We start from the raw sequence: 24,591 nt of genomic DNA on the forward strand, positions 1-24,591 counted from the left end.
AGGAAAGGCCCGCACTTTGGTGACACTCCCTAAGTCTCCGGGCGGCCGGCTGGAGCCTCCACTGGGCGTCTGGCGGGCTGAGGGTTCGCCGGGCGGCGGGCGGGGACCGGGGGGCGGGCCTCGCGGCACTGAGAAAAGCACCGGCCGGAGAGCCCGCGGCCGGGCCGCCTGGGTGAGCGTGCCGAGGCGGCGGCGGAGCAGGCTTCCAGGTGGGTGTGGGTCCCCGGTTGGAACGGGTGTCCGCGCTGTGAGTGGAAGTCTGAAGCCCCGGACACCAACCTGGTCGCCCCATCAGGCAGGCGGGCGGCGCTGGACACTGGGCCGAGGGCGAGGGCCTCTCAACTTTTCCTGGACCCGGGGTGTCATTCGCAGCCTCCGGATGCCCGGAACTCGGCCAGAGTGGGGAACCCAGACCAGGGGGAGAAAGCTTCAAAGAGACAAAGGCTCAGGTCGGGGGTGTGGGCCCGCGCCTCTGGGGTCTTTGTGCGGACACGTGCATCTCGCGCTTGTGGGCCTTTGTGGATTTGGGTCTGGGGACGTGGATCTGCTTGCGCCTTTGTGTGTCCGTGGCTTTGCGTGACTGTTTCGCTCTTTTGTCCACATTTTGTGGGCCCTCTTGGTTGTGGGTGTTGTTGGGCGCATCGTTGTCTGTCCGCGTACGTGGTCTGTGCCTGTCGACGTGTCTAGGCTGGGTGTCCGTGGAGTGTGTACGCGCCGAGAGCCAGACACCGCCTCCAACTCCTCACTCCCCTCGTGTTCACCGCCCCCCGCCCCCGCCCCGAAATGGCTTCAAACTTTTCTCCGGGTTCCTCCGGCAACAGCTCCGGTCCTCCTCTCCGCTGAAGCCTGGGCAAGGGGCGCTGGCATCCCTCCCCTCTTTCATCTTCTGAGGTCCGCGAAACCCAGAGGGATGAGTTAGGACTGGAGGGTCGGGGAATCGGCTGCGCCTGGGGACTGGCCCGGGACAGGGCTTGAGGAGCGCGCCCGACACCTTCGCGGAACCAGGTAGGGGGAGGGAGGGCCCCGGCAGGGAGATGAGCTAAGGAAAGGGGAGGAGAGGGCAGCCGGTGTTGCCCGCCCCGCGCTTTCCCGAGAGTGTATGTGGCCCAGAGAGAGAAGTCTGCCAGGCTGACAGATCGGCCCCGTCCCGGCTCCGCTTTGAGATCCGCTCACCTTTAGCATCCTGGGGGACCAGCCCTCCGATCCGGTAGGTGAGAAGGTGACGAAGATGACGGGCCTGCCCTTGGGGCGGCTTCGAGACTCCAGGTGGACTGCGGGGAGTTAGGAACCCTGCACAGAAAGGCTGAGAATGGCCCACAGTACTACTGCACGGGGCAAGTTGCTCAGCCTGTTACGGATGAGGGTGAGCACTCCCCGAGCGTTCGCTGGGGATAACGAGGGCAGCCTTTGAGAGCCGACGTGAGAACCGTGCCCGCCCACACTAGGCCTGGGCAAGTAGGTGTCTCAGGAACCTCTCCGATCCTTCCTCCCTACTTGCTTTACCGTCGGAGAAGTCTAGGCTTGCAGAGACCAAGTCTGACCCTAGAGGGAGGGCTCAGGCGGCAGGAGCCTGCTGGGCTTTTGATCCTGAGTAGCAAAGATAACCCTAATACCCTGCCATCCCCTACTGTGCCCCAGTGTTAAATTTAGAATTTTGCAGGGTGTTGCAGATGTGAAGGAGGGGCACAAGCCCCTCACTTGGGAAGGAGGCCACCCTTGGCACTTTTCCTTCCCCTCTCTGGACCTCAGTTTCCCCTCTGGGAAGAGAGATGTTGACAGCTTCTCTCCTCCCTTCCTATTCTGGCTGACTGGTTGAAACCCCCTGAACTTGGAAACACTTCGATGTTTCTTTTCACACACCTTCATTCTGACATGACCAATTCCCTGGCACCAATTTGCTCTTTTGAAGTGGGAGAGGGAAGGTGGCTTTGAAGTTAGGGAGGGATGGAGTGAGGTGGGTCAGGACCCCTTGGAGCCCAGGAATGAATGAATGGAAGTCTGGAATATAATAGCTGGGGAAGCCAGATGAATATACTCTGGAGGGAGGAAGTGTCTTCCACACAGGGAACAGCACTGACTGGCTCTGTGTGTTCTGATAACAGCACAGAAATGACTGCATTGTGGACCCTTAAATGTAGGGTGAGGGGGAGTGGAGGTGGGTTAGAATTCAACTTGAAGCTGGGGTGGAAGGAGTGGGCCAAATATGAAGCCCTTGAATGCCAGGCCTAGGAGCTGGGGTTTGAACTGTAGGCAGTAGAGAGCTGCTGGAAGTTTGAAACAGGCATGACAGGGTGGGATTGGTAATTCCAAGAAACCTTCCTTTGGTTTCTTGGTGGTTCTGAAGGCTAGGAGACTAATCTAAAGCCCTTTTAGAGTCTGAAGGACCCAGATTTTACTCCTATTCCTTTGTTTCCTAGCTCTGTGGCCTTGGGCAAGTAACTTGACCTTTTTGATTCTCAGTGTCCTCATCCTTAAAATGGGGATAGGAATTCCTGTCTCACTGATCTGTTGTGACTGTTAACTAGGATAATGAATTACATGTGCTAATAAAATGAAAAGAGGTTTTTAGTCTATTACATTATGAAGACATTTATTGAATTGCACTGACAATAGAAGGCAGAGACACCATCTACTATGGTCCTACATCTGATTTTACCACCTGACCAAGCTCTTAGTATCCTGCATACTTGGGTGAGTTGTTAGCCTCTCCAGGAAGAGGAAAGGTTTCTGTCTGGCGCATTTCATTCATCTGGTTTATCCCCCTTCACATGGCCAGGCCCCATAGGAGGGGAGCTGGACACAGATTCAGAGATGGCCACAGACCGTGAAGTGTGTCTTACCTTGGCAGATGGCCTAGGGGCCAGGGAGGCCCAGGAGGAAGGTGACCTTTTACCAGATGAAGGGGCCTGTTAAACTGGGGAGACCTCATAGAAGAGGTGGCTTTGGAATTGAATGAGTGAGATCTTGCACGGCAGACGAAGAAAAGAAGGCCATCTTCATCAGAGAAAACATCTGTGCAAAGGCAGAGGGCCGTAGAAGGGAGATAAACCTCTAGATTGGTAAGCTGTCTTTGTGACATAGGTTTTAAACAGGGAGCAGTGGTGGGATCCTAGTATTCTCTTGGGGTTGTACTCTGGCGCCCACCAAGCCTGGCCCTTGGAGGCAGATGGCCAGGAAGATGGCTGTAGCAACAGTCTAGGCCTGGAGGCCTCCTGAGCCCGACCTGGGCAGGGTGAGTGAGTGCCTGGCTTAGGGATGAGGGATGGAGAAGATACTGACCTACCCACCAAGGGGAAGCTGCTGGTTCTCATTTTGTCCTCATTTTATCATAGGAGACACAACTTCTTCAGCCTGCTTTGGCCTCTGAGACTTCCAAACTCACTTACCTATCTCCTGATAGAACCCAGTCAGCACTCAGAGCCCCCAGTGGGTCCCAGGAACGGTCCACTGAGAAAGAATCCAAGGCTTCAGGGGATGTATTTTGGATTCCTGTCTATCCCCTGCCCGTAACCTGGCCTTTGGGTCTCCTGGTGTCACAACTCCTTTTTCTTACCTGGTCCCTGAAATCACCCATTAGCAGGACAAGGACCCCCCTGAAGCGAGCGCCAATGTGTGTCAGGCCCAAGGCTGTCTTCACTTTCTCTTGTGCCATCATCCGGGTGGCCTGCTGGGAGCAGTGCTAAGATTCTTCCCACATCACAAATGAAGACTCAGACTCAGGGGCGAGGGCAGGCGTCTTGGTAAGGGAGGCACTGTGGGCTTGGAGCCCTTTCTGCCTGGTTGCAAAACCCATTTCCTGTGCCCTGGACAGTGTCTACACGTGCTGCCTCAGAAAAGCTTCAGAAAGAAGACACTGAAAGGACAAATGGTATTGGACCCTCACCTGTTTCCCTGTAGATTATCCTCTTTGGGGAGGTGGTTGGGCCCCCAGGGATGATGTCCTGGAGGAGGCCGTGCCCTGGGTGTCAGATTACCTGGCTCCTGAGTCCAGTCCCTGGCCCCCCTGGCTGTGTGACTCTAAACAGATTACTGAACCTCCCTGTAAAATAGGTAGGATGCCACCTAACCTGCTGATCTTGCAGGGTGACTAAGCAGGTAACAATTGGGGAGGCACTGGAAAAGCTGAGAGGTATCTTTAGGTGAGGTGGTAGTATTGTAAACGCCTGGTATATCTTCATGTAGTACTCACTGTGTACCAGGCCCAGTGCTCAGCCCTAAGGACATAAAAATGAACCTAACCCCATCCCTGCCCACAAGAGGACAGATAGGTAAATGTCATTATAGCCCAGCATGATCAGTTAGCCATCACCCACACAGCCCATTTGTGTAAGGCACATGGGATGAGAAGCACTGGATTTGGAGCTAACGCCTCTGAAGTTGAGACCTCATTCCCCTACTATCCAGCTGAAGAACGTCAGTCTCCTTGTCCGTAAAATAGGGACAGCGACCCCCACGGTCAGAGGCTGTGGTGAGGCAGACATGAGGCGCTGGTATAGAAGTGTGTGGTGAGCTGATGTGTTTGTAGAGATGGGTGGCATTAGTGGTTCTGTTGGGAGAGCCAGCCCTCGAGTCTCCAGGAGTTGGCCCTGAAATTCTTTTTGCCTTGAGTTTCCAGAGCTGACTAAATGGTTGGAGGATAGGACGTTAATGGAATTTCCACCTGGGGATTTCATTGGCGTCAGCTTGAGTGAGCTCATAAGGAAGGGAGCGGGGTGGGAGGCAGCTGGGCACTGAGGAGCAGCTGGGGGAGGCAAGGGCCTGTCTCAAGTCAGTGCAGGGCTCTGGTCCAGCCCAAGGGTCGGCTCCCCACCCACCTTGTTCCTGTGCCAGGGGCTCCCTCTTGAAGATGTGGTTAAGGGGCTGGCAAACCTATGGGCCAGAGATGCTGTATTGCAGCACCAGAGGCAGGCAGCTGGGGCCAAGGGGGCCAGAACTGCTGGCCCCAAAGAGGTCTCAGAGGAGGGAGCTTGGGGCCTTGCTGGCAGACACCAGCACAGAGACCGGAGCATGCTGGCACAACGGTCACAGACCTGCTGGGTACCTGCCACTGCATTGGGTCCTTGGGTATGGAGGAACATGAAGAAAAATGACACAATCATTGCCCTCAGGAAGCTTAGTAAATCATGGCCATCACTGTCTACCATGCCCTGAGCACTTCGCTTTTGGCAGATCATGAGTGAGCCGAATGCTTCACACGCTGTCTGTCCCTTAATGCTTTCGCCGACCCTGTGTTGTGATCCCTACTGAAGACACTGAGACTTGACCAGATTGAGACTTTATTGAGGCTAGTAGATACAGAGCTGCATTCAGATGAGTCCGACGGTTGATGCTTAACTGCTGGGCTCTTTATTTATCCAGCAGTGTTGCCCGCCAGGCCTGGCTCTGGCCCCAGGTGGGGGAAGGGATGAACAGGTGAAGAAGGCAGGGTCACTGCTTCAAGCTGCTCACACTTCAAGTCAGGAAACAGGCAGGTAAATAACTAATGACAGAATTTACTCAGTCTGTGTCTGCGGAGGTGTGCCCAAAGTGTGGTGTGACAGGCCCTGGGAACAAGCAAGGGAAGGAGGGGTAGCCCGGGAGCCTGAGTGGACAGAACGGGCTTTGTTCCCCTGGTGGGGCCAGGGCAGGCCGGGTGGACGAGGGCGATGCTGGCAGCAGGGTGAGGCATCAGGACTCAGGTCCTGGGTCCGCTTCCTTGCTGTCACTGCCCACTCCGTGCCTCGGTTACTCTCCAAGGGACCTTCCAGCTCACCAGCCCTGGAACTCTCTGAATTTGAGGAAGTGTGAGCAGAGGCTCAGATTAGTTCAGCAACTGTCACCATCACTATAGGTTCAAATCAAGATGGGGTGGGGGGACTTGCCTCTGGTTGGGTGGCTCAGTTGGTTAAAACATCTTCCCAATATGCCAAGGTTGCAGGTTCAGTCTCTGGTCAGGGCACATACAAGGATCTACCAATGATGCATAAATAAGGAGAACAACAAATCGGTGTTTTTCTCTCCCCCTTCCTTTCTCTGTCTCTCAAAAAAATCAATAAATAAGATGGGGAGCTCAGCCAGAGGAGGGATGAAGGTGCAACAACTTGCAAATGTCCCCAGTGCTAGGGAGAACTTGATTTCTGACAGTAAAAGTAGAAGTCAAGAGGTTTTTGAGACTTCAAAGTTGTTTTAGAGGCTCTCTAGCAAGGCCTGGAGTGTCACAGTGGGAAGACTGTATGGGAGCCTATTAGGGCCACACCTTTTACTCTTTTGACCTCATGGGCCATCAGCAAACTTTCATGGCCCCTGCCCAGAGGACTTTATGCTGTGTCCTCCAAACCAGGGGTGGGTACAATTTCTGAGCTCCTGTCTTCTTGCTCTTGTGTTGTATAACCTAGCTGATGGTTGAGTGGATCTTTTATCTGCACATTGGGGTTTGGAAGAGAAGTGATGTATCTGGAGCCAAAGATCCTTTTCCTCCCTCAGCCTTCCATGGTGACCAGCTGTCTGCCTTTTCCTTTCTCCAGAGGGCAGATCATAGCTCCCAAAGGGAGACAGAATTAATACTGTCAGGTGCAAACACCGAGGCTCAAAGAAATGAAGACAACTGCAAAGGCTCTACAGATAGTGGCAAACCTGGTCTCCTAGGGCCAAGGCAGGTATACGTGATCTCGTTATGAGCTGATGTCCTGTCCCCGGTGCTGGTCAGTAAGCCCCACAAGGACTTAGCATCCCCTCCCCACCCCAACATACACTTCACACAGTACTTAGTAGAGATTTAGTAAGTGCTTTTGTTAAATTTTGAATGTCTGTAACACCGGAGCTGGATTGTCTAGACCTAACCTCTTACTGTGGAACTGGAGAAACTGAGGCTTAGTGAGGGGATGGGGACTTGTCTGAAGATGTGAACAGGCCATGCAGAGCATGGACTAAAGCTGGGATTCATGACCGGCTTCCAGGACCTGCCTTGGTCTGTGCACATTGCCCAGTTCGCCACCTCTTCACCGCCACCCCCGGAGAGTGGTGAAGGAAGTCGGAGGTAGTCCATGGGTGCCCTTTCTGGGGGATTCCTCCTACCATAGAGCCTAGGAGAGACACAAGCACCCACTGACTGCACATCTGTCAGTGTCCTGACCCTGTGATGTCTAGTTCTCATAACAACCCTTTGAGGAAGGGATTGTCTCCATTTTAGATGAGTAAATGGGCTGAGGGAGAAGAAGATGCTTCCAAAAGTTGCCCAGTTTAGCAGGTAACTCCTGTTCCCAGTGATGTAACGCCTTCAGATCAGAGAATTGATCCCAGAATGAAAGCTTTCATCTCAAGGGCCAACTCTAATCAGTGGGTAGAGGGCACCCTGTTGAGAAGAGCTCTGAGGTCCTGTGCAGATTCCCTAGGAAGTGGTGCTGTGATTGATTATGCCTGCAGTGGATATGCCTAGGTAGAATGAAAAAGAACAGTGTTTCCATGATGTGGCTACCTGTTGGGGCTTCATTTCTCTACAGGAGTGTTCAGCTTCTCTCTCTACCCTTTACAACCAGCCTTTCTGAGACCAGTGGGACCCTCAGTACTATCTCAGATTCACAACTGAAGGAACTGGTCCAGAGAAATAAAGTGACTTTCCCAGTTAACAGTGCACATTGGTGTTCAAAGCCGCCTCTCCATGAAGCTCTTTCCTCTCCACAGAGCAGAGGCTAATGGGTTTTGTCAAGAGGAACTCACGTTACTCATCCTTTCCCAGATCCAGAAGCCCTATTGAGAAATAACATAGTGTGTCCTGCCTGGAAAGAATCACTCTCCAGGAGGGTGCTGAGAAGAGCTTTGTGACACATGGTTGCTAAAGGAAAGAGAGAGAGAAATGGGGCCGCGCCCACCTGCTGGTCCCCACCCCATCAGCCTGTAGTCTAGGGAGACTGTGCCCTTCCCGTGTACGGGGATCCCCGCTAGGTGCCTTACTTCTACCATTTTGTTTCATCTTCCTGATGGTCCTGTGAGGTAGCTATTAATATCCCATTTTACAGGTGAGGAGACTGAGGCTGAGATTGTAGTACCGAACATCAGAGAAAGTAGAGATAGCCATGAGGTGGTTCTATTAGGAGCCTTTGTTACCCAATGTGTTATATATAAATTATAGATAGATAGATAGATTAATTTTACTATAAGAAAGGACATGTAATGGGGGAGTGTGAAGAGATTGAGACATTTTTAAATTGCTCAAAGTTCTACCATCTAAAGAAAACCACTGTTGTGTTGATATATTTTCTTTTGGCCTTTCTAAAATTAGTATTTGGGTTGGGTTTTTTGGGGTTTTTTTCGTTGTTTTTTTTTAATGCATAGTTACAGTTTTCCTAGACATGCAATTTATCCTTATGATATCTATCATTATGGCATCAGCTCCTTCCATGAGGTCACACGCTGTTCAGAACATTATTTTTATTGACTCCCTAAGATCCCTAGGAGAGTCAGCAGCCAACGTGAGTGGCCTGGCAAGCTCTGGGCATGTAGTCAGGAGGCCAGAGCCTGAGCATCAGCTAACACACCTCACTGGTGATCTGAGGACAAGTCACTACATACTCCCTTCGTCACTAAAGTGAGGGATTGCATGCCCACTCTGGAACCTTCCAGCATCAAATAAGCAAAGGCCTTTTTTTTTAATATAAAGGGCTGCGCCCTGGCAGGAATTTTCCTTATCTTCCTTCAGTATCCTCCTGGGAAAGTTCTGCCATCCCCTTGGCCCCTGAGCCTTTTGCTAAGGGCCTTCCAGCAGCAGTGGCAGAACACAGCATCTCTGTGACACAGGAAGGCACCCTACTGTATGTTACTCCAAAGGGGACATTTCCTCTGAGCAGAACAGGGGCCCTGACTTTCAAAGGCCACCAGTCCACACCTCTGCCTTTGCCCACTTCTGTGTGCAAAGTTGTGAGGCCTGTCAGGGATTTCTCCTTTCTCTTTTCCCCACAGCCTGGGACACCCCTGAGAGTCCTGGGCTCTGCTGTGACCTCAGGAAAGCCCCAGAACCATTAAATACTAAAAATCTTGGCATCTGCGTCATCACAGCAGTCAATTGCTGCCAGAGCTTGGCCCTAGGACTCTGGACACCTTCTTTTCCCAGCAACACACAGAAGTAGACATTCCACTGGAACCAAACCAATTATGAGGTTCTGAAGGCGAAAGTTCGGTTCCCAGCTCCACCGTCACCCTTCTCTCATGCTCAGTTTTCTCCACTCTAACATAGACATAAGACTGCTGCACTCCTGAGTGACTGAGGAGTGTATATGAGAGAACACGTGTACAGCACTAGCCATAATGAGGACTGGCTCTGACTCAACGTCAGCGCTTTCCAGGGGAATGTCCAGGCCTGGCGCAGAACGGGGGCCCAGGGAGAGGTGTCCACTGTGCACGGCTGAGCAAGGGCCTGTCCAGGATATCTTGGGAGTGCTAGGTCTCGTTTTATACCCCTGCTCCTTTTACACCAGCCGTCCCCACCATTGCCTCAATTCCATGTCTGAAGTGGCCCACTGATGACCACCTTGCAAGTGTGCATAGCCCTTCATAGTTTGGATTGCATTTCAGTGAGAGTCAGTCAACTATGTGAGGAAGGCAGGGCAAGAATTACTGCTCTGTGGTTCAGAGGACAAGGCTGAGGCCTGGAGAGGAGTGGCAAGAGGCCCCTTCCCTGGAGGGGTAGGCTTAGGGTTGTGTTTGAGCTCCCAGTAAAATAAACAGAGGCCCTTGAGAGGCCATTTGGCATTTAATAGGTACATTGTGGGAACCAGAGGGTAATCTTAGGGCCTTTTTTTTGTACTTGTGTTGTTTGTTTAAACCCCAGGAAGGGTGGATATGAGCAGATCAGCTGAGTAGGGAAGGCAGGACCCTGGGTGGTAATAAATCCCTGTGGTAAGATGTTCACTCAGGGGAACAAAGGGTGCCTGAAGCAAATTAATTCTTTTCCTTTTGGTTCCAGACCTTGGATTACTCTACCCTGCCACAGTTGGGACCAAGCCCAGGGTGCACCTGGGCTGGATTTAATCCTCAAATTGGATTCTATAATAGAAAGGTGTGGGAGAGGAGGGACCCCATAGGAGGGCAGAGGAGAAGAGCCCTACTTCTTCCTGCCCCCATGCAGAGCCAGTGTGTGGATCAAGTAGCTACCCCTTTAAAGTTTCATGGAGTGCTGGTAATACTATCGTGTTGTTCCCTCCCCATCCACCCCAGGCTAGAAGGTGGGCAGTCCCTGGTGCATCCCTCCCTGAAGGCCAGTGGGAGGGTAGGTGGGGGGAAGGCAGGGCAGGGGTGCAGAGCGGGGCTATACCAGGTGAGGAGACCTGCTGGAGTGAGGCCTGCTCTCCCAGGCTGAGGGGCGGCTGTGTGGTGGGAGGAGATAACCATACACTGTCCACTTAGGTGCGTTCATTGCTCAACCCCGTTCCTCATCTTCCCGTGAGCACCACAGAGCACAGTCACGGAGCTACAGTGGGTGTGCACACAGGCTTTGGGCGTGAGGATTGAATGTAGCAGTGTACACGTAGTGCCTGACATATGTGGCAGCTACGGTATAATTGTACAGGGATGGAAACAGGCCAGGAGAGGGAACGTGGCTTGTGTCATAGCATGCGTCTGGAAAAAGCTCTTCTTGGGTCTTGTCTCTCCACCAGTCCCCTTGCCAGTCCTGCTGGAGGCAACAGGTGAAAATAGAGGAATTAGAATTGAGCAGGCTTGGGTTCTAATCCTGCCCTGCTTTATACTAGTTGGGGTAAACCCTTTTCCTCTCTGAGCCTCTATTTCTTTATCTGTATAACGGGGGAACCAGCCCAGCTGCCTAGCCTAAAGGAAGAGCCAAACAGGGGTAATACCTATATAATCTGGGGGTAGGGACAGAGCACGGGGTAAGGGGCTTTGGACGGGTATCCCAGAGCCCATCAGGAAGTCAGTTGGAATAAAGGATCCTGCCTCTGGAGGACAGGCCGGGTGAGGGGGCTTAGGACTGTGGACTCGTCCATTGTCACCCACAAAAGAGGCTGATCTAGGAGGCTGGCATGTGAGTCTCAGGCATGGCGCAGCCACAGCCGAACCGTGACAGTGAGCCATGCTTCCTCTATGCTCCGTCTAGTTCCCTTCCCAGTTACTTGTGGTCAGGCGTGACTTTCTGAACCTCTCTAAGTCTCAATTCCCTCTTCACGAAGTGGTGACAGAAATTTCTACCTTGCAATTTTTGTGGTTGTGAGCGTGAAGCGAGTCTGTGTGGTGGGGCAGCTAGTACAGCACATGGCACGTGCTCAGCACCCGACCCTGAACAGGATGGAGCACCGGGCCCGGACCTCTAAGCTGTGAATGCCTCCCCTGATTGGGCCTGGATCAAGACCAGCCCAGGGACCCTAGGTAGCTGTCAGAGCCCTAGAGGCCAGCTACAGAGCCTTCTGATCCCGCGGGTTTCCAGCTAGGTTCCTTAATGTGCTGCGGCAGAGATGGTGAGGGGGCGTGTAGGGCTCTGCTGCTTCCAGCTTAAAATCCACCGACCTGGCCTCACCTGGGGAGAGTAAAAGGAATGAGGAACTGTATGAGGAGGAGTATTCAGGGAAAGCATCCTGGGAGGACAGGGTGCTGGTGACAACTTTTAGCTGTGCCTAGACACATTGACTGGTGTCCTGTGGGGTGCAGTTAGAATCACCCAGTATGGGGTGCCTGCCGTCAGCCCTCACCTATGGCTCTCCCTCTAGGCCCGACCATGCTGTGGTCCCTGCTGCTGTTGCTGGCTGTGAGCTGCGTCCAGACAACCCGACCATGCTTCCCCGGGTGCCAGTGTGAGGTGGAGACCTTCGGCCTCTTTGATAGCTTCAGCCTGACACGAGTAGATTGCAGCGGCCTGGGCCCCCACATCGTGCCCGTGCCTATCCCTCTGGACACAGCTCACCTGGACCTGTCCTCCAACCGCCTAGAGACCGTGAACGAGTCGGTGTTGGCAGGGCCAGGCTATACCACGCTGGCCGGCCTGGATCTCAGCCACAACCTGCTCACCAGCATCTCGCCCACTGCCTTCTCCCGCCTTCGCTACCTGGAGTCGCTCGACCTCAGCCATAATGGCCTGGCAGCCCTGCCTGTGGACAGCTTCACCACCTCGCCCCTGAGTGACCTGAACCTCAGCCACAACAGGCTCCGTGAGGTCCCAGTGTCTGCCTTCGCTACCCACAGCCAGGGCAGGGGGCTGCATGTGGACCTCTCCCACAACCTCATCCACCGCCTCGTGCCCCACTCCGCTCGGGCCAGCCTGCCCACGCCTACTATCCAGAGCCTGAACCTGGCCTGGAACCGGCTCCGCACTGTGCCTGATCTCCGAGACTTGCCCCTGCGCTACCTGAGCCTGGATGGGAACCCGCTGGCTGCCATTGGCCCAGGTGCCTTCACGGGACTGGCTGACCTGACACACCTGTCGCTGGGAAGCCTGCAGGGTCTCCCCCAACTGGAGCCCTATGGTTTCCGTGAGCTACACGGCCTGCAGGTCCTGGACCTGTCGGGCAACCCCAAGCTCAAGTGGGCAGGACCTGAGGTGTTCTCAGGCCTGGGCTCTCTGCAGGAGCTGGACCTGTCGGGCACAGCCCTGGTGCCCCTGCCTGAGATACTGCTCCTCCACCTCCCAGCGCTGCAGAGCGTCAGCGTGGGGCAGGGTATGCAGTGCCGGCGCCTGGTACGGGAGGGTGCCTACCCTAGGCAGCCTGGATCCAACCCCAAGGTGGCCCTGCACTGCATAGACACAGGGGAACAGGCTTCCAGGGGCCCCACCACATTGTGACAAATGGTGTGGCCTAGGGCCACGTAACAGACTGCTTGCCATGGGCTGACCCAGGTCCTGGGTAATTTATATTTTAATGTGCCAATGCCAATGGGGGCTCTGCAGGCCTCTGTGGCAGCAACACTGAAAGACAGCTGTGGACCTGGGAAGAGGCTTTGGACCTGAGACTTACACCCAGGAACAAAGTCTTGCCCCTTTATATTGTCCCCAGACCATAAGCTGAGAGTCTTTGATGCCAAACCAGACAGCAGTTCCCGGCTGTCCTTCCCCACTTGACCATGAAGTGCCTTCCCTCAGGCCTGGGCCAGCCTGACTGATAGGAGGAAGGTTAGAGGTCAGGTCTGTGACTCAGTGTCCCCTTGGGCCCATGGTCCAGTCACTCAGGGGCATGGGTTTCTCTTGCTCTGGGTACATGAGGCCCACTTTATCCCTTTCTCTTCCCCTAGAACCCTGGGTAGAACTTTAGTTATAAAAAGGACTGAGAAAAAAAAAATCAAGTCCACCTCCTCATGTGACAGATGGGAGAACTGAGGTCTAGAGAAGGAAAATTGCTAATCTGAGGTACTCCAGCCGCAGAGGCATGACTGGATCCAGGGTCCTGCCTCCCAGCCGGGCCCCTGCGCACTTTGCTGTCCTCTCTAAATCGTGCCCTCCCGCTCCTCTTTCTGGGCTCCCCTTTGCTGCCATAACCCACATCCTGCCATATATGCCCTTTTCCAGTCATCTCAAGGACAGGAAAGGGCCGCCAAGGTGGGACCCTGGGCATATTGACCAGCTGTGTTGCCTGGGCTGAGTCTCTTCACCTCTCAGAGCCCCTGGAAGCTTCAGGCATGCCAACCACTCCCACCGGCCGGTTTCCCGCTCTGGGGTGGGGTCCCCCAGCGCCAAAACTGGAAACATACCCATTGATCCTTTAGGCATTGCCTGTAGATGCTCCCCGAAGATGTGGACGTGATCTTGGAGCCCTACCTGGCCACAAGCAAGGAGGGGCCTCCCAGACTCAGCTCCCACGGGCCCAGAGCCCATGGCCCATCCCACACCAGTGAGAACGCCATGGAAGGGGGCAGGCAGTTCCCACTGAATTTTATATACCCCACCAGGGTTGCATCTCAGCTCCCCAGCCCTGGGCTCTGCCCTTTGTGCTCATTTTATACAAGTTGTTGCCTTTTTAATGGACTGCCACTTTCAACCAGCTTCCCACCCCCACCCCTGCTGGCAGGGGAAGGAAAATGTCATTTGTAAAAAAAAAAAAAAAAAACGTTGTACTTGTTCACTTTTGTAACAGGGTGTCCTGGGGATGTGTTCGGGGAGGGGATGTTGGGCGGAAGCCAACCATCAGTGGCCATGTGGGCATGAGGGGGCTGGTCCCACAAAGATGCCCACAGGACAGTGAGAGTTCTGCCCTCCCCCACCAGCCCTGCCCATCTCCTCACTGATCCTTGGTTTAATAAACTTTATAAAGAGTCCCTCTTTCCATCACTCAACCAGTGTCTGCTCACAGTCCCTGGGCTGGACTCTGGGGCCACAAGAATGAATCAGGACCAGCCCTGCCCTGGGCAGTGTGTTCTGCCTGAAAAGCCCAGTAACCACCTCAGCCGGTGGGGTGGGGGGGTGAGATGACACGGAGGGGGTGTTACTCCGGAGTGGGTTGCATCCTGTCCACCTTCCTTATCTCCCCTCTTGCTGCTTCCCCAGTTCCATGAACTTGCATGCCCCTGCCTTTGCTCAGACTGTTATTCTGGGACCTTGCCTTTGCCTTCATCCTCACCTCTCAACTCCTTCCCCTCCTGTCTCACCTTCAGAGGCTTCCCCCCAGGTCCCTCTCCCCCTTCCTCTGAGCTCCAACAGTGCTTTGTTCCTTCCTGGCATTTCAGCTGCTGTGGGAGCCTAACTCCTCTGTACACTTCCAGTGACAGGGAGCTCATTGCCAACTCATCTGAGTGGTTCTATTGTCAGCAAATTCTAACTGGCCAAGGTCTACAGGAATATCCTTCACCAACAACCATAGGTCCACCCCCATCTCGGCCCTAAGGGGACTCACGATCTGTGGGGCAGGAGGGGGACAAAGGACGCACAGGGAGCTCTAAGAGCTCTGTGGTAGGGTTAGGAAGGCCTCCTGGAGGGGGCTCATTCACACAGCTGAGAAGGACAAGGGGGCCTGGCCGTCCTGTCACTCAGAGCCCCTCCCCACACATGCCCCAGGAGCCCAGGGCTGAGAAAATGAGGAAGCCCTGAGGCTTGGGAAGGGGTGTCATCAGAATTCCGTTGGTTCTCTACCCCTTGCATTTTCCCTGGGATTAGAGAGATTTCAAAAGCAAGGGATGGGGAGAGATCCTTGGGATTTTGACCCAATGGGCCTGGGCCCTCCCAGAGCCCTGCTTAAAAGAGGAGCCCTTGGGGGAGGGACATGGAACATGGGTCTTAAAGACAGGGACAACGCAGTGCTGAAGGCCGGGGAGCGGGGGCTCCTGCAGAATAGGGAGCTGAGGCAGATCACCTCTGCCAAGATACAGCTGCAGTGGGCCGGGGGAGAGGGGGCGCAGACACCATCACACCGTGCAGGTTCCTCCCTCCTGGGGGGACATTACCCTGCACCCCCAGCCCTGGCTTACTCCCTGTCGGGAGCACAAGTCCTAGAGCAAATGGGTCATCCCTGAGGCCCCTCCACAGGCTCCCAACTCACAGTGCCACCTTGTGGTCACTCATGGCCAGTCCCAGGGGTTGTCGGAACACAGCCAAGGCAGACCTCCACAGTGTGCGGCCAGCCTCACCTTCCCTAGCTGGGCTGCTCTCAGCCTGCCATGCCCCGCCCTCTTGGAATCCTGGGGCCAAGAACGGGGGTCATTAAAATCTTACAGAATTAAGTAGAGAAGTGCAAAGGTTCTGTTTCGGAGTTCACAGAAAAGGGTTAACCTCCTGGGTCCATCACAAATCAGTTGTGTGACTTTGGCCAAGTCACTTTCCTGTCTGAGCCTGGAAAACAGGGATGAAAATGTCTCCACAGGGTTGTATGAAGAATAAATGAAGTAACATTTGTAAAGAATCAAGAACAGTGCCTGCCACAAAGTAGACACCCCATAAATGCTTGCTCTGGAATGCCTTCATTCAACTATAGGATCATGAATTAGATTACAGAACTATGTAGTCTTAGGCTTCTATTTTGATAACTGACTCAGAACCGGATAATTTCATAAAAGTTTAAAACTTAGAATTGTAGAACAATAATCTTCAGTATCTTCGCATTAATTCAAGTACAGGGCCCTTCTAAGGTCCCATTGCCTGTGAAGCCAGCCCTGGTGACTTAATCACACCATTTGCAAGGAAGAGACAAATACCCAGACAGTGTTGGTCAGGACAGCAGGCAAGAGCCTGTGGGTCCGTGTGTAACCCAATCCCTCTGTAGCTCATTCCCTCCATGGGTGTTACCGCGCCACCCGCCGATTTCCCCAAATTGCCTGGGCCAAAAGGCTGTCCGAGAGAGAGCAGACGGAGAGGAGAGGGCAGGGTGTTTCTCCGAGCCAGTGCCAGCCATGGGGTGGGAGGCGGCGGACAAGGTCCGTCCCCCGCTCATACCTAACATCCACAGAGACAAAATAGAGTTCATCAGAGGCCAATAGCATTTTGCCCATTGATGGTTAATGTTCTGTGTTGGTTCATGCCTACTAGAGAGCAAGTGTCATTGATACCAAATGTTCAGCAATACCTCATGTCCGTCAATGACAGCTCGCAGCAGTGGCAGACATCCACAAAGGGGGACTGTCCATTGGTGACAAGACCCACTACTGCTCAGTATATACCAATGCCCAGTGTTTGCAGGTAGCTAATTGCAATTATAATTTCTCAGTGCCTCAATACCTAATGTCAGCCCGTAGCTCGACATCTGGCAACAGAAAATAGCCTCTCAGTTAAGTCATACGCCTTGTGTTTATTTTTCTGTTTTGTTTATTTAAGTACCAGTAGCTGTCTTTATGGGGATTATTGTGTTTCTTGAGTTCTGCAGAAATTCTTCCTGTGTTTACAGTTTAATTCCAAAAGCTATTTATTATTATCTTTTAAATACCCATTAGTCAAAATATCCTGAATTAAGAATGTCAACATACATTTCTGCGTCTTGATATATACATGTGTATATATATATATATCATGTATATATAATTATTATATACACAATACAGGAAAACAGAGAAAAAGAAACTGGTTTGAGGACAGAAATGTCAAGCCTGAAACAATTTTCTAGATAGATGATTCTTAGAAGCAGCAATTTTTCCAAAGTGAAGTGCTGGTTTATGGCATCAGCTCTTCTGCTCAGGCAAAGAATTGACAAAAAGCCCTACTTTGGGCTGAAAAAAGCCAGGTGCCCTAATAAGGTTAAGGCGCAACACATGGACTCCTTAAGGCAACATAACCAGTGGTTAAGACAGGGGTTCTAAAGGGAGGCTTCCTGGGCTCAAAGCCCGGCTCTGCTGTTTATGGTTAAGTGGCCTGGGGTGAGTCACTCAACCTCTCCGTGAGCCTCGGCGTACACATCTGTAAAACAGAGATAGTCGCTACCTCAGGGGGCTGTTGCAGGGATAGTAAGTCGATGCACTTAAAACACCTAAAATAGTGCCTGGCATATAATAAGTGCTACATAATAAATAATATGAAAAATTAATTTTGGGAAAATTCTCTCTTTTGTCAAACTGGCAAGCATTTCATGGCTCACCATATTCTCAGGCAGGGTTTCTTCAGGGGCCATCAGCTCTCAGCCGTGACTTCATCCATGTTGTTATGCTTAGGAATTTGTCTGAAAAGAGTCTCTACCCTCCACACCATTACATGTCAAAATTGCCTCACCATGACAGCTTCCTTCTGACACAACACTTGCAAGGACACAGTGCTTAGGAAATGGCCTCATGATCGTCTTCCGCGGGCCTGGCAGTCACAGACAAATGGCTGGCCCGCTGTGGTTTGAGAAACAGAGAAAACCTTCCACCCGCCTTCACTCTCCCTGATAGCCTCACTCAGTATGAAATTTCACTGTTACTCTTTAGCTTAAGCTGTGACTGTTGTCTGATGTCCTTGCTAGGTAGGCAGGGGCCCAGGACAATGTGAGTGTCATTGGAGGATGGAGAGAAATGTCTGTGTAGCAATAGGACATTCATTTATTAACCGGGGAGCAAGGGGTACCTGGCCAGTCTATCCAAATGTTGCATACCCTAAAAATGATTTTAAAGTGCTCTGTTGATAGGACAGTTGTCAAGACTATGGTGGTAGGTGTGAGATCGTGAAACCCACAGAGAAGGTAGTTGAAAAATAAGGTCTCTTAGGTAAAGCTGTCATTTCTACCACCCAATGTGATATCCTATTATATTGGTGGCTCTCAGTGACTCACACCTCCTAGTATTATCACCCTGTGTAGAACCTTCCTCTTGAGTCTGGGCTGGGCCTGTGATTTGCTTTAATCAATCCAATAGTGGCTCTGAGCCAGTTCCAGATGTGAGTCTTAAGAAGGCCTGGCAGCTTTCACTCTTTCCATCTTGGGAGCTGCCATGTAGAAGTCCAGTGAGACCACATGGAGAACGTGGGGTGAGGCTGCCATGGGTAGGGGCTGTGGGGGCTGTGGGGGCTGCTCACCTAAGGCCATATGGAGAGAGAAAAGCTCAACCATCAGCATCTGACAGATATCAGACCCCAGGCAGACCCACTAGCTTATTAATGCACATGAGCGGCCACAACAAAACCGGCAGAAGACCCAACCGACTGATCCCAGCCCTGACTGCAGAATCGTAAGCCAATAAAATAATCATCGTGCTAAGCTTTTCTGCTTTGGAGTGGCTTCCTACATAGGACTAGACAACCAAAACAACCAGGTCACAAGCTTCATGTCCTCCCAGCCCTATTGCCCCTGCTCCACCCGCTCTGGTTTCCCTGGTAAAAAGAACTGCTAACTGCACCTTGGGATGTGAGCAGCTGAAAATTCAAAATACAAAAAAGATGCCAAGTGACAAAGCCAGACAGCCAGAGCCTCCTTGAGGATGGCCAGTCCGAAGGTATTGGGAACCGTCCCGCCTGGTTTCAGGAACAGTAGCTTCCCTGACAGGTGAGAGGGCCCCAAGGCTGGAGCTGGCAAGGAGGCCTTGGGAAAATAGGCCACTGAGGAGACAAAACCTGTCTCCCTGGCAGGGGCGCAGCCCCTGCCTCCCTCACATCACCCTGCTGGGCCCCAGAGGATGGCTGGTTAGTCAATGATGGGTAAGACCCCTCGATGGCAGAGGCAACCTAAGACAGGCACAGTCACATGGGGGCCATCAGGGAAGGACTTGGGGGACACGGAGAAGGGGCAAAAGACCATCACCCCTCAGCTTTGTCATGGCCGGAGTCCTCATTCTATCTGAAAGGAGGCTCCTTATCTCTCGGCTGCTCAGCTCCACCCGCCTGGCTCAGGCTTGAAACAATAGTAGAGGCAGGTACTGGATAGGGCAGCCCTCCAGGGGAGATCAGGCCTAGAAGTAAATCACACTCCTTGAAGCATGTTTTGTTCTCCCTCAAGCTGTGAAAACTGGCTCTGGCTGGGAAGGAAATTTACATTATTCATGGATCCTGACCCTAAACCATTTGGCACCATTATGTTTACACTCATCTTGGAACCAAGCAATTTGGTGTTTCCTGCCTTTTGTCTTCTTCAAAACATCACCTATTCTCTAAACATTAACATACCCCTATGTAATGAGATTACTTGTACATTCCTGCTACCTATCCCCCATTGATAACCCTTTCAACAAAAGCCCTTGAGCACAGGGCTCGGGGCAATCACCTTCCCCTTTCCTTGACAGGCATCCAGTGTCTGGAATTATTCTTCCCTCCACAAGGTATCATGGGACTGCGAGAGCTGGGTCCTCCATACGAAGACGGGACAGAGGCACAACTGAAAGGAAACACGTGTACTCAGTGTTTTAAAGTTTATGCCTGCCCAGGAATTTGTCTCTTGTTATATTTTTGTGTCACAGCCACTCGGCAGGCTTGGCCTGTCTCCCCTCAGCCTCACTCTCCTCCCAGGACCCTCCCCAAACCCAGACAAATGACTTGCATGTCCCCAAGCAGACCTGCCTCCCACCTTCCCCTAGTCTTTCCAGAAGCCCCAGCTGGGAACACAAGGAGCAAAGAACTAAACCCATTGTCCTGGTAAGGAGACTTCTTCCCTCAGGGGTTTTCCTCCAAACCCAGGGGCTTCTGTGAGGGGAGCTGGGGCTGGGTGAGGCCAGTCACCGGGTGGGTGGGGCCGGCGAGAGCTGCTTAGAGAGGCTAAGAGACAAGAGGGAAGCTGGTCTGCAACCCAGGGCACTCCCAGCAGACTCTGGGAAAGGCGTAGCTTTTGGATGCTTCCCGCAGACTGTGGACAAAGTCATACTTAGCACAAGCTTTAAAAATACTCTCCCCACACAGACACAAATATTGTAATTCTCTTGACTCGCTCCACCCTCCGGTAAAATCCAACATCGTGTGCAGACACGTGAGAGGGGGTAGGGACCAGGATGGGTGTAGGGAGGAAGTACGTCTGCCAGTCCTAGCAGACCTCTCAGGAGTGACTACGCAGAACCTTCCCTTGCTAGCATGTTCTAAACGAAGGTGACCCTCAAAGGAATAAGGGGGGCGGGGTATGGTCATGAATGCTTCTCTGTTCCCACAGCCACCAGCCTGATTACTTCCGTATCCTTCCTGTTTCAGCCTCAGTGCCACCTCCTCTGGAAAGCATTTCCTAACCACCTCCCCTCATCCTACCCCAGGCAAGGGTTGGATGCTCCTCCTCTGTGCTAACCCAGTACCCTCATTTTCCCTCCACAGTCACATCCATCACATTTATTTTCTGTTTATTTTTCCAGCTTCCACTTTACACTGAGGGCAAAAACTATGCCTACCTTGGTTCCCAGAGGGTCCCCAGTTTCCAGGCTGGTGTCTGGCACATACTTGGTTGCCAACACACACCCAATAAATGAATAAATGGATCTGTTACATCCATTTTACTCACAGTTAAGTGGAGGCCCAGAGAGGTTAGGTGACTTTGCCAAGGCTGCACAGCAAGCTCACAACAGAAATCAGGGCTTGAGGCTTTTAGTTCCTCTACGATAGGGACCTCCCTTCCCTGCCCCTCTTTTCTCCCTCAGGAAACAGGTGTGTGCATTGACAGGTCTGAAGCTGGGACAGGGCAGGAGTCCCCTGTGAGGTTCCATCTCCTCTTCTTCAGCCTCTTGTCAGGGACTTACCTCTGCTCTGACTTTCACTCAGTGACTCATCTGTGTCCCGCCTCACCCACACCAACAGCAGCCGCACTGGCTGTGGAGGGACGGTCCCACCTCCCGGAGCCTGCTGCTCCAGCTGTAGGATGACCGTGAGGCTCTTTCTGAGAGTCTGTGAACCCCTATGAAAAAGGCCGAAGAAAACTGGAGCACGCCAGCTCCCTGCTGCTTGCAATGTGGCACAAAATACAAAGAACAAACCTTCACCAAGCACCAGAAAAGCCAAAAAAAACTCTTTTTTTTTTTTTGCAAAAATACCAGAATTTTACTTTAATGATGCATAAGTTTTCAACTTTAACGAGTGTGTACATGCACACCTGTGGATGGTAGTGGTGGTAGTTTTCAGGTTTTAAAGACAAACAAATCCAGATGATTCTGCTATATAACCAGGTGTGGGCAAGACTTCAAAGTTTACATAGATCTTGCATTCTGTACCCAAACCACAGTTGCTCTTCATAGCTCTCAGGAAGAAAGCTGGGCAGGGCTCATCACTAACCCATTTCACAGACGGGGAACATGATATCCAGAAAGCAGGTGGCAGAATTTGGGAATTGTCCTCAGAAGCCCTACTCCAAACTCTGTCCTCTCCCCATCCCTCTGCAGAGTGATTCAGATTCAAAAACAACAACAAAAGAAGACGAATATAATTACTTGGCTGGTAGTCCTGCCCAAAGAGCTTGCATAGCCCTGGCAGGGAGCAAAATCTTTTGGTGAGGAGCCCATTCTCTAGGAGATGGGGGTGAGAGAGAAGGCAAGAATAACCCAACTCTGGGACAAAGGCAGCAGGGTTCTGAGCTGGTGACGCAAAGGGTTAGGGCTGCCCAGGGGGTGAGCCCTTAGGCCTCAGTGCTCAAGTTCCACCCACACAAACACTTTTAAGCCTTGTGTTTGTCAGAAAGACACCACAGCTCTGGCCACAGGACACCCAGCGGTGGGCCAAACACAGCCCACACCCCAGTGTCTCTCCTGTGGACTAAAATACAAGGTGGCAAGTGGCTACTGTGGCGGGGCTGGAACTTGTGTTCCAATCTGGGAAAACTTGCCAGAACTGAGCTGCATGCAGAGCTTGGAGTCAGATCTCTGACCTGTCACACCGCTGTCCCCACTAGAGGGCGCTTCCCGTGGCACGCCCCTTTCCTTTCTCTGCTTATTTGCCCCTTTTCTTCCCGTGGGTTCCAGGAGTTGACACTCCAGCCCAAACCTGAGCTTGTGTAGTGAGGGGTGGCAGAGGAGGGGTGGTCCCCACGAGTTGAGAGCAGAGGACAAACTCAGAGAAGTCTGAATGAGGAGTGGTTTGGGGGAGCCACCAAGGACTTCATTGCCTTCACATCTCCCCCTCTGATAAAATAACTCCCAATCTTTGTATTTTACAGAATGTTAAAACTAAGATTTATTCAGGTGGGGTTTTTTTCAATTCGACAAATATTCAATGCTTATATATTGACGTTTCTCATTCTCACTATATAAAAACATGATTGACAGACCTGGCTGGTGTGGCTCAGTGGATTGAGTGCCAGCCTGCAAACCAAAGGGTCGCTGGTTCGATTCCCAGTCTAGGGCACATGCCTGGGCTGCAGGCCAGGTCCCCAGAAGGAGGCACACGAGAGGCAACCACATATTGATGTTTCTCTTCCTCTCTTCCTCCCTCCCTTCCCCTCTCTAAAACAAACAAACAACAAACAAACAAAACAACATGATTGGAAGATGAGAAAAGTCCGGCTTAGAGACATTAAGTAATTTGCCCAAGGTCTCACAGCAGGTAAGCGAGAGATTCCAGATTTTAAAAGCAAGTCTGTCTGATTCTGGAGCCCATAAATAAATTGCTAAGTTCACAGAGTGAAAAGTAGAATGCTAACCTTGTGGAATCAGAAACAGAGAATTCTAGATGTCACTTTCCTTGGCTCTTCCCTCACAGAAGCCAAGCCTGGGGGTTGGTGGAGACCTTGGAAGAGACTGGATGTTCTGCAGACCCGTGGTCCAACTGCTTTGATCTAGGCTCCAGCCCAATCCACCGTCCTCGGAGCAGTGTCAGCGGGGAGCAGCTTCTAGTCACCACTGCCTGCTTGCTCTCCTGGCCAAGGTTACTCTGGGTTTGGAAGATCCTCAGAGAAAGGCCCTGAAGGCCCAAGTCTTCATTTTCCCCCTTTTCTTGGGTAAGCTGCCGAGTGGGCCTGGATTTGAACTAGGGTCCTCTGACCTTCTTTGCCCAGGTCTCTTCCTTGCCTCTCATGGGGCCCTTTCTTTCTTTCTTTCTTTCCTTCCGCCTCTTTTGACCAAGCCTGGGCCAGGCTCTAGGCATAAAAACATGAATCAGCCGGGTACCACCCTCAGGAGTGTCCATAGTGGCAAGAGGTGGGTAGAGAAGGGGTTCAGGATGCAGACAATTAAACCAACAATGGTAAATGATAAAGGAAAGCTCAGAGCATTGTGGAAGAATCCAGGGAAATGACGTTTACTCAGTGTTCTTGAAACAAGGAAGGAGAAAGTAACCATGGGCCTGGATTCAAAGGAATGAAAGCGTGATCGCGTGGACAAGAGGGGAAAGGGCATAGTCTACTTGCAAGACCAAGGCATGGATGTGAGAAAGTGCTTCCCCCTTGTGGTCCAAGAAGAGCTTTCTAAAGACCCATGCAAAGGCCAAAACATTTCCTAAGAAGTCAGGGCCTGGGAAGGAGCTGGCTTTGTTTAGAATACTCTGGGGAGAGAACGTGAAACAGAGAACAGAGAGGCTGGAATAAAAGGCCTTTCAGGACTTTGTAAGGTCTGAGTTGACCCCAATTAGAAGGGAAACATAAAGTCATTTTTCCTCTGCACCCAAGAGGCAGTGTCACGTCCCAGGACTAAAGAAGGGTTTTGAGCCAAAGTGACAGGGTCACGGAACTCACAAATGGGATCTGTCTGCCACTGCGGGCACCTTAACCATGCACAGCCGTTCCTGCCCTGAGGGCCTCATCTTCCCAGCATCAAGCTTTCAGTGTCCTTTGCTGAGCTTCTCCCGGGAGGGCATGGGCCCCGCTCCTCCCGCCACAGTGGGGCCTGGGAAAGGGCATGCGGGCAGAGGAAGGCTGGGGGCTGAGCTCCTGGCAGCAGAGCCAGCCCAGCCAGTTCTGACCCCCAAGATGCCCACCAGGCCACCAGGCCATTCAGAAGCCACTTGTTGTTCTGGTGCCCAGTTACCAATTTCTCCCGTATCCCTTGGAGACCTGCCTCCCTAAAACAAGGCACAGTGATCCCCATTAAACACGGTTTTCCTCCTCTGCCAAGATTAGGAGCTTTTGGCTTCTTTCTCTGTCCTTAAGGACAGTAGGTGAGTATGCTGAGAATCATCCTGGTTTTAAGATATTTCAGAATGGAGAAAGGGAGGACTTGAGATGGGGGGGTCTCTAGTAGGCCCAGCCTTTTTGATGGTCCAGTGGGAACAATGTTGCCTGGGCTGGGGCTGAGGGTCAGGAGAGGAAGAGACCACCTGGCAACTGGTGACTGATTGGACATAGAAATAAGAGACAGGGAGGGGTCAGGGTTGACTTCAGAAGGAAATGTAGAAGGAAAAAGCAG

General features: G+C 52.3%; 1 protein-coding gene across 3 annotated transcripts; it reads left to right on the forward strand.

Moving 5' to 3' along the window:
* The first annotated feature begins 160 nt into the window (after window positions 1-160).
* Window positions 161-14,258, forward strand: TSKU (tsukushi, small leucine rich proteoglycan). 3 transcript variants are annotated; one of them, XM_054576302.1, is made up of 3 exons: window positions 167-209; window positions 5,359-5,471; window positions 11,691-14,258. In XM_054576302.1, exon 3 carries the CDS (start codon window positions 11,699-11,701, stop codon window positions 12,758-12,760), a length of 1,062 nt encoding a protein of 353 aa, XP_054432277.1. In that variant the 5' UTR covers window positions 167-209; window positions 5,359-5,471; window positions 11,691-11,698; the 3' UTR covers window positions 12,761-14,258. The 3 variants fall into 3 exon arrangements, with proteins under 3 accessions (XP_054432276.1, XP_054432277.1, XP_054432278.1); XM_054576301.1 differs by lacking the exon at window positions 5,359-5,471 and having other exon boundaries at window positions 161-209; XM_054576303.1 differs by lacking the exons at window positions 167-209; window positions 5,359-5,471 and adding an exon at window positions 10,130-10,150.
* Window positions 14,259-24,591: the final 10,333 nt, after the last annotated feature.

The sequence above is a fragment of the Pteronotus mesoamericanus genome, unplaced genomic scaffold (assembly GCF_021234165.1).
Source record: "Pteronotus mesoamericanus isolate MK-2021 breed Mesoamerican mustached bat unplaced genomic scaffold, CSHL_Meso_final contig_33, whole genome shotgun sequence".
Taxonomy (NCBI): Eukaryota; Metazoa; Chordata; class Mammalia; order Chiroptera; family Mormoopidae; genus Pteronotus; species Pteronotus mesoamericanus.